The 9,610-nt window shown below is 61.3% G+C and overlaps 1 protein-coding gene across 1 annotated transcript; it reads left to right on the top strand.

Annotated features, from left to right (window-relative positions):
- Positions 1-675: 675 nt before the first annotated feature.
- Positions 676-2,852, top strand: NRARP (NOTCH regulated ankyrin repeat protein). Its single transcript, XM_045883598.3, has one exon. The coding sequence runs from the start codon at positions 1,017-1,019 to the stop codon at positions 1,359-1,361; it is 345 nt and encodes a 114-aa protein (XP_045739554.1). The 5' UTR covers positions 676-1,016; the 3' UTR covers positions 1,362-2,852.
- The last annotated feature ends 6,758 nt before the right edge of the window (positions 2,853-9,610 follow it).

The raw sequence follows: 9,610 nt of genomic DNA, 5'->3' as shown, positions 1-9,610 counted from the left end.
AATCAGGTTGGGGAGGAAACGCGGGATGACCCAGGCCGCCGGAGGAGCCGCCCGCGTGCGGGAAGGACCGCGTGGCTGAGGTCACACGCCCGAGCTGTTTGTGGAGTTGGCCCCCGCGAAGACCCTGTGTCCTGGGGTCCAGGCTGGGCCAGTCTTGTCGCCGCGCACCGGTGTGCTAGGGACGCGGAGGGTCTACGGCCGGCGCTCCGGGAGCGTGGCGCGAGACTCGGGTCTCTACCCGGGCCTCCCGGGTCTGAAATGCCCGCGAAACCCCACCATGGGGAGGCCGCCCTCGGAGGGTCCACCTCGAGGCCGCGCTCGGCCAGGGATCGGGTCTGGGTCCGTCCGAGAAGGGAGCTTGGAATTCCCCGGGTGGCCGAAAGGAGAGTAGGCGGGACGACGGCGGAGATGCGCAGAGCCCCCGGGCGCGTGGAGCAAGGAGCTCCCCCCAACCCCCGCCAACCACGGCCACCTGGCCCCCTGCCGGCGACCAGCGCCCCCTGCCGCGAAGCGCGCTGCCGCCCGGGCACGCCCCGCCCCCGCCCCGCCCCCGCCCCGCCCCCACGTGGGCGCCGCCCAATCGTAGGGCCGCCGGCGCGCGCGTCACGGGCGCCCTATTGTTATGCAAATATAAAGGGGGTAAAAGGCGCCCCGGCGCGGCGGGCGGGCGAGTGCAGCTGCGCGTGGGGAGGCGTGTTGGACCCGCGTGGGAACCGCAGCGAGCAGGGACCGGGATCGCGCGGCGCGGCCGCCGGGCCCCCCGGCCCCCGCGAGCGCAGTGCCCGCCCCCGTCGCCCGCCCGCCCGGGCGTGGCTGGATGCGGCGGGGGCCCCGCTGCGGCGGCCCCCGGCCCCCAGCGCCCGGAACGCCCAGGAGCGGCGTGCGGGGCCCGGGGGCTCCGCGCCCTCCATGCGCCGAGGCGCGCCCCGAGACAGCCAGGGGCCCGCGCCGCAGCCGCCGCCGCCGCCGCCCGCGCTGAGCCCCGGCGCGGCCCGCGGCCCTCTCCCGGCGGCAGCATGAGCCAGGCCGAGCTGTCCACCTGCTCGGCGCCGCAGACGCAGCGCATCTTCCAGGAGGCCGTGCGCAAGGGCAACACGCAGGAGTTGCAGTCGCTGCTGCAGAACATGACCAACTGCGAGTTCAACGTGAACTCGTTCGGGCCTGAGGGCCAGACGGCGCTGCACCAGTCGGTGATCGACGGCAACCTGGAGCTCGTGAAGCTGCTGGTCAAGTTCGGCGCCGACATCCGCCTGGCCAACCGCGACGGCTGGAGCGCGCTGCACATCGCCGCGTTCGGCGGACACCAGGACATCGTGCTCTATCTCATCACCAAGGCCAAGTACGCGGGCAGCGGCCGGTGATGCCCGCCCGGACCCGGACGCGGGCCTCGAGCGTGTCCTCTGCTGTACCTTCCCGCCAACTACCTCGGTGCGCACCGGGCTCCCGGGCCCAGAGGCCACAACGAGTCTGGCGCGCGCGCGTCCGCGCCCACGGGGGCCGCGCGGCGCCCGCTGCCCTGGATCGACGCCCCCGCGCGGCCGCCGGGACCCCGGCGGAGGGCTTCCCACGGCCCCCGCCCGCCGCCTCGCGGGTGGAGGGGGGCGTTGTGCGGGAGGTGGGGGCGGGGCGCGGGCTGCAGCCCCTTTGAAATTTGAGTCTCGCTACCAGCAAGTTCGGAGTCCCGAGACACCGGATCCTCCGGTCAAAATGTTTTCTCCCGAAGGTGGAAGGCGGGCGGTGGGGACGCCGGGCTCGGGGCTCCCCGCCGCCCGCAGGACTCGCGGCCGAAGCCCGCAGTCGCCTAGGGGCCACGGCGGGGCTTCTCCGGGCCGGACGCGCGATAGTGGAGACGCTTCGTTGTTCCTGGGGTTCTAAAGTATTTATCATGTGTGTGTATATTTGTGGTGAAGTTTGTGCGCCTGATTTATTTTTTTTGTTGTTTGGAAACTATTGTGCGTGGTCAATGTGGTTATAGGGGGGGAAGATGCATTTTTTTTCCTAGTCTTAAAACTAAAACTTGAGTCTGTCATTTCTTGGTTGCACTGAAAATACCGCCCGGCCTGATGGTTTTCCCGTGCTAGTCCCTCTCCCTCCTTTCTCTCTCCCCTCCCCCCTCCCCCCCCCCTCCGTCTCTCCTTCTTGCACACAGACACACAGTTCCGAGCGAGTTTTGGAAGCCCCGGGCCTCCCTCTCCCCTCTTCTGTGAGAGGCCACCATCCCCCAAAACTGCTGGCTTTGCAAAGCCTCCTTGGGAGCATGGGTGCTCGGGTGTGGCGGTGGGGGGGGGGCGGGGGGATCATACCTTTTCTAGTGAGTTCTATTACAGTTAGTCGGTTGCACACTTTTTAAAAAAAGTAAATGGATTTGCCACGATTGAATGTCATAACATTTATGACAGAATATAAAATATTAACATATTTTAAGCCAAGTTTTAGGTGTATTTTTTGAATCTTGGTTATAAACCCAATTTTAAAGGGCGTTGTATCCAGCGCTGTGAAGGCAACAATGTACCCATATTTATATTTTTATAAAATACCTATAAGACTGTGAATCTCTTGTGCTAATTGCTGAGTGAGCTGAAGGACTGCTTTGCCCCTCTTCAGTCTCCCGGAGCTTCAAGGACCCGATTCGAATCCGAAAATCCTGTCATGGGGGAGGGGCCGCGCGGGGACCTGGGCTGGAGGCGGTGCTTCTGCGTCACTTTCTGTCCCGAAAGGCGCCCTTCCTGGTCTCCGAGGTTCCAATTTTCTATGCAACCCCACACCCCTTGTTGTTTTGATCCTGAGAAATAAAAGGGAGGCTGAATTATTCAAATTTAAATGAGGCTTCCCCAGGGTAGAAGTGCTGCTGACCCTTCGTGCAAAAATGGGGAGCACTTGAGGACACAGGTGGGTGGAGGCCCTTTGTGCGTGGCTGGTCAGACTCTCGGGCAGTCATCTGTGGCTTTTCATAAAACCTTGTGTGAGAAGAATATATTGATAATGTCAGTGAAACAAGCAGACATTGAAACTGAGGCACAGATTACTCCAAAAGGAGTTTTTCTGTATATTTTTTCTAGATGCAAATACCTTTTTAATTATGTTAATTAATGTTAAAACTTTCTAGGTTTATATGGAAGCTGTGTGTGGGTCCTGGTATGATCACTTCTAACTGGATAAAGTCTGCAGCACATTCCTGAGTGTACGATATAGACTTGTAGCCCAGCATGAAAAATTTATGAATAAATTTTTCATTGATTTTTTTTTTTATTAAAAAAAGTTTGTTGGTTCTTCTTGGTCTTGGCACCCAGGAGGAGGGTCAGGCTGCAACATGCTATTTGTGGGTGCCGTCTACACAATGCTTGGCTTGTTTTCACCTAAAAACAGAGCCTGGTAAACTGGCTCTGGGTTCAACTCAAGGGCCAGCCATGTATGGGATTTGTAAGGTGCCAGGGGAGGACCCTCTTCCAGCTGGGTGGGGGGGACCTAGGCCACCCTGAGAGCGCCCAAAACCAGCCGACAAGCTGTTTCCTCTGCTCCCTGGCAAAGCAGCTGAGGCCTCTGCGTGGAAAGTTCTTGAGGTTCTTCCCGCCCCCTTGCCAGCCTGAGGTGCCACAGGTCTTCAGAGGAACCAGGCCCCTCTTCTGCTCACCAGGGCCTTCCTCCGCTGTGGGTTTATGCTGGACCACCTGCTGCACGGAGGGGTATTTTTTAATCTAGGGAACATCATAATTGATCTCTCCTGGCGACTAAAAGGCCTGTTTCTTCTCTCCGTCTGCCGGTAGCATCTGGGAGCTGGGGAGGCCAGCGTGCCTCTGGAGCCAGCCACTCCCCGAGGAGCACAGACCCCAAGGTAGACTTAAGTGCCAGCCAGGGTCCCTGTGTGCGTGAGGGGAGCGCAGAGCAGGGTGTCTGTTTCTGGCACCTACAGGAAGAGCAGAGACTCTCCGTGCACATCCCTGAGATGCCCTCGGGGCCCTGGGGCCTTAAGAGATGGGGGTGCAGGGGAGGACACCAGTGGGTCCAGAGAAGGGGGAGCCGGCAAAGGAACGGCTTTCTCTTGTAACCCAGACCCCTCTGCTGCAGCCATATGGTGTCAGCTTCCTGTCTGTCAGCAGGTCTCTGCGGCTCTACCTCGTCCTGCAGACATACTGCACTTTCCAGGCTGGAAGCTTTTGGGGCTGTGCCTTCCATGTTCCTACTTTGCATATCTGCTCTGTTCTGCCCTTAAGGGTTTTCTGAGCTCGTTTTCCTGTTGGTGAAATAGGCATTTACTGTCCCTCAGCTGGCCAAGAGACCGGGTGGAGGAGGGGGGTGCAGCTCTATCCTTAGACACCCGCAGAGGTGAGTGGAATATCTGGTGCAAATGAGCTCCCAGGGGAGGTGGTGTCCACCGGGCTGGGCGGGCGAGCAGAGTGGGCTGAGGGTGCCAGCTGAGGGTGCCAGGCCTCGAAAGGGAGAGTTGCTACAAGGACGTGGACTTTGCTCAGGGTATCTGGAGCATGAAGTCAGGCCTGGGCCCTCTCTGGGTGGCCTGCGGGCATGCAGGACCAGACCTCCATTTCCCACCCAGGTACTGCTGCCCACAGGAGAGCGAGGAAGCTGGCTCAGAGCTGCAGGTAACGTGCTTGTTCCCGGCATTAGCTGCTGGGGAGGGGTCTGCTTCCCAGCGAGCTGCTGGCCCGGCTGCCCCGGCCACTTGTGGAGCATGAGAGCTGGGACACCTCCCAGGCCCGTGGCTACCACCATGGGAGACGTCGGCTCCCTTAAGTCCTCCCTCTGAGAGACACATTTGGCTGAGAAAGGCTTTGTGCTGCTCACAGAGGAACAGTTTTCTCTCCAGCATGGACGGAAAGGAGGCCAGGCCCTGCTCAGCCCCCCAGCTGTGGAGGAGGCCTGGTGGGGTTTTGCTGCCTTGTTTCCCTAGGTGCTCTTCTGTGCACAGACAACCCCGCCCCCCAGCCTGGGCCCTGGCTGTTGGTGAGGGACTCGGGGGGTGCCTGAAGATGTGTATTCATGGGCATCTCGTGGCCCTTTCATGGGCAGAGCCCTAGGAAACAGACACACTACAACTCCAGTTCTCCTGCCGCCATCTGGGGTCAGAGCTGTGAACAAATGGGCAAGCGGGGCTTCTGTGCTCGGGAACTGGCGCTGAGTGGCCAGTGGTGTCACCTGGGAGTCCCTCCCCAGGTGGGCCTTCAGGGGCGGAGGCCTCCTCTCAAGCCTCTTTGTGGCTGGTGCAAGAAAGAAGTCAGAGCTGACCTCTCTGTCTGGCCCCCCGGGACCTGCAGGTCCGCTGTGGAGGCCAAGTGAGGGTCCTAGCCAGGAGCACAGAGGACACCCACGGTGGAGGGGTCCGGCTGGCAGGGGCTGGACCGCTGCGAAGTCCTGGGGGGCCTACCAAGGAGAAAGGGAGATGGGCCAAATGGACAAGGATAGGGCCTCCCCCACCCCACCCCCACCCCAGCCAGGAGTGATGGCAGCTCCTGTCCAACTGTCTGTCTCTCTGACCTGACCCCGGCCAGACACAGGAAGTGTTTACTGTTGGAATGGATGCCAGAGAGAGACCAGGAAATGCAGGAAAATGGTCAGCCAGAAAGAGTGATGTCTAAAGTCAACAGGCGTGGGAGCCAGGACAGAGCCTGCCAGAGGAGGGAGGGCAGGATTTGGAGGCCAGACCAAGGGCCAAGGACCAGGGAGGGAGGTTAGGAGAAGGAGAGGGAAGGGGCTGCCCTCTGGCTCTGTCCCCCAAAGGTCTTGCAGCTCACCACAGGGTGGCACAGAGCAGGGTCCACATAGGCAGCCTGGCAGCTCAAAGAGGCGGGTGTCCACCTGGGAGCTGAAGGAGGGAGAGGGTGCCAGACACAGGGGGCAGCTGGGGAACAAAGCCTGAGCCCGGGGTGTGAGGCCTGGGCGAGAGGGGGCCGTGGGAGGTCTGCGAACCTCCCAGACAGCTCCTCCCCGAGGCCTCCAGCGCAGCCTCCTCCTGGGGCTTGGGGTCTCTGGAGGCCGCCCTCCCCCACCTCCCACTGCACGCTCCGCCTCTGTGGCCTGGGCTCCGGGCTCCCCCTCCAACACTCCCCTCCCCTCTGTCGGGCGCATTCTTCTGCTTGGCTGTACGTCGGGCCGTCCCTTCGCTCGTCTGTCTGTCTTTCTTCTCTTGCCCCCTCCAAAGCCGTGGCCCCCATTCATTCTCGAGGCCTCTGCCCTTTCCTCCGCGCGGGTCCCCGCTCGGCGAGCAGCTGCTATGCTAATGAGGGCGGAGGGAGGTGGGGGACCGGCGGGCAGGGGGAGGCTGGGGGGCCCCCGGGAGGTGGGGGGGCAGCAGAGGCGCAGGAGAGAGGCGCCGGTGGGGGAGTCCCGCTGGAGGGCGCGGCTAGGGGGCGGACTGGGGGGAAATGGGCTTGGACCGGGGAAACCAGCGTGCGGAGGCTGGGGGCTCCGCATTGGGAGGGGGATGGGCTGGGCAGTGGAGGCCCTGGCCCGGGGTGGGGGGCGGGCACTCACAAAGGCCGGGGTAGGACCGTCCTGCGCACCCACTCTCCAGGCGCGGGGTGTCCGGAGTAGAGACCAGCTGTCATCTCTGTTCTGGGGTCACGGCCTGGGACGGGCAGCTCGTTCAGAGGTTCCCCGCCCCCGCCCCGCACCCCGCAGACCCTGCTGCGCTTGGGGGCTGCAGTGCGCCCTCCACTGGAGGGGGTCTGAACCGAGACGGATGGTCAGGCACTCCCGCCCGCCCCAGGCCTGGACGGTTGGACACAGAGAGGGGTACGGGGGGAGTCCCCCAGTCACCCCCGGGTGCCTGAGGATCCCGGGCCTCAGTGGGACTGGGGAGGGGGCCGAGCGGGAGTCGGAGACCCTGACCACCGCCCCCCCCCCCACGCCCCGGCGTCCGAGGGACTACGAGGGGTGGGGTAGGGACCTCCCCCCCACCGCCCCGCCGCGAGCCTGGCTCTTAGCGCCCGGTCCGCCCCAGCTCCTTCCTGGCCTCGCCCCCCGGCTTAGGCGAGAACCCACGAGTGGAGACGGCAGGCAGCATCCGCAGCGGGTGGGGGCTCTCGCCAGGCGCGTCTCGCCCTAGCTGCCCCGCGGCGGGCTCAGCCCCCGTGGGGGCGCCGGCCCAGGACCGCGCTGCGCGGGCTGTGCTGCCGCCCTGCGGCCGCGGCGCGCGCTGCGCCCACAAGCCCGGGGGTCCCTGGGCCTCCGGCAGGCACGACCCCTGCCTGCACTTCGCCGCGCGCACGCGCGCCCTCCCGGCCTGCTGCTGACACCCTGGGGCCACCCCAGGTCTGAGGCAGGGGCAGGGGCGTTGACCCCACAGTGGTTCTTGGCTTCCGCCCTCCCCAGAGGAGGCGGCCTGGGGAAGTGCGCCCATCACGGTCCTCATCGAGCGATTGGCAGTGGTGTGCTGGTCTCCCATTTGGCGCAGTAGGGAAGAGAGGGCATCCCAGGGCCTTGGGGCCACAAAGAATGGATGATCTGCAGGACACAGGATCTGTCGCAGTCCTGTGGACGTGGCTACCTACCACTTGTCACACTTCGGGACCCAGACCACATCTCTCAGAACCATCAGGACCAGTCATGGGGGGTGGGCAGGTGGGGGCGCTACCAGATCAGCGCCCAGAGCCTGGCGCCTCAGCAGAGGGGGCTGGGGGCGGGGGGTGGGGGTGGGTAGAGGCTGGTCCCGGAGTTGCAGACTCTTCCTGCGGTCTCCCGACCCCATTCCAATGGAAGTGGTGACAATGGGCAAGTGCAAGGGAGGAAGGTCTGGTCAAACTCTTGGCTGCTCCGAGCTGGAGGCTGGAGACCAGGTTTACACTTGGCACGGGCTCCCCCAATGGATAAAACCCACCTCTGCAGGTCTGTGGGCCTCCTCATGAGTACCCTGTGGACAGGAGCCCCCAGGGGAACCAAGCCCAAAACGTCCCATAACCTTTCCAACAAGATAGGACAAAATTCAGAGCAGTGGTGTTAAAAAGATAGAATGTATTTCTCAACGGAGAAGTCCCAGTAGGTGGTCCAGGGCTGGCACGCGGTGTTAGGGGCCAGGTTCCTCCGATGCTGTAGGCTGTGCGGGCTTTTGACCACAAGGCTCGGATGGCAGCCCATCAAGTCTACATTCCAGCCAATAGCCGGGAAGAACTAGAGCTTGGCTCCTCTCCTCCAGGCTCACTTCCTAGGAGTGACTCCTGCCACATCTGCTCGCATCCCATTGGCTAGAGCTCAGTCACATGACCAACCTCACTGCAAGGGAGGCTGGGAAATGTAGTCTACTCAGTGCTGCACCCTGGTTAAATGGGGTCATAGAGGAAGAAAGGCTAATTTGGAGGTGGGTAGCAGTCTGTGTAGCAGTCTGTGCCTGCCTTGGTAACATCGACATCATCCGGGCCATGTTTTCAGGTAATGTGGGAAACAAAGGCAAAAGAAAAATTAAACTTCCTTACTACTTACAGCTCATTGATAAGTCCTTGAGACAGGCAGAGTGACGTTCCTCTGGGAGCTCAGCTGCCTCGATGTGGACACTTTGCTAAGGGCAAAAGGCAATCTTAGCCCAACCCCCAGGATCCTGTGAATCTCCTTTAAACATATAGACATTCCTTTGGAAACTTCCTTTATCTCTATTCCCCAAAACACGTGTTGGCAATCATCCCCCAAGCATGTGGCCCACCGATGCACATCTGAAGGGTCTCATGGTTGAGGGTTTACTAGACAGTAATAAATGACCTTCTCCTAAAACAGATAGCCCCCTCTGCGTCCTGGAAATCTTGCTTCCAAAATACCTGTCCCCACCCCCTTCCCAACTTGAGAGTGCATAATGGGCTACTCCTCACAACTCCAATGTCGCTTTTTCTGCCCACGGGCCCTGTCCCTGTGCTTTAATAAAACCACCTTTCTGCACCAAAGACATCTTGGGAATCCTTTCTTGACCGTTTGCTCCAAACCCCAACATTTCCTACATCATCAGGCAGAACTGTCTGTGCTTTATGCTCTGTCTTGTCCTTCCTGGCTGCAAATACACCCAACACTATAGGCTTGGATGTTTGTACTGAAGAACTTTCTAGGGATTAAAACCGTCCAACGGTGGGCCGAACAGGAAGAAAACAGGGGCGCTCCTGAGCGCGGGACAGAACCAGCCTCGTGCTGCCCTGGGATGGCCCGCTCCCAGCCTGACCCAGCCGACTGCACAGGCCCCAAGGGAAACGGGAGAGGGGGGACACTGGCACCCAGGGCGCGTGTACCGATGGGTCTAGTGAGTTTAGGTCAGTTGTGCCTTCTGGCCCCAATTCCCACAGTAAGCTCCGTGCTACAGAGCAGGCAAACAATGCAATGCTTTTGTAGCCATCGGGAAATCAGACTACTTTTGGAGGCTGAGGAAGGGCCTCAGGAAGCCTCTGCTCCCAGCACCCCAGAGAGAGCAGACAGTATGCAGGTGCAACCAGCCCTTTGCCCGGCAGGCCCCCATTCCTGGTTCTCTTCGGCTCAATCTCCCTCTCCCTTATCGGGGAGGAAAGTAATAAGTAACCCAGCACTTTGACTTCTCAAGGTCATGTTGTTAATAAAGTACTCCTTCTCAAGGCTTCCTGTGATGTCCTTTTGTGGGTGGCTTCTTTTCATTTTATTTGAAACTGAA

Source organism: Mirounga angustirostris, unplaced genomic scaffold (assembly GCF_029215605.1).
Source record: "Mirounga angustirostris isolate CCGP_5_RB_7025 unplaced genomic scaffold, mMirAng1.0.hap1 SCAF_15, whole genome shotgun sequence".
NCBI lineage: Eukaryota > Metazoa > Chordata > Mammalia > Carnivora > Phocidae > Mirounga > Mirounga angustirostris.
This window is presented reverse-complemented; position numbering and strand designations above follow the sequence as displayed.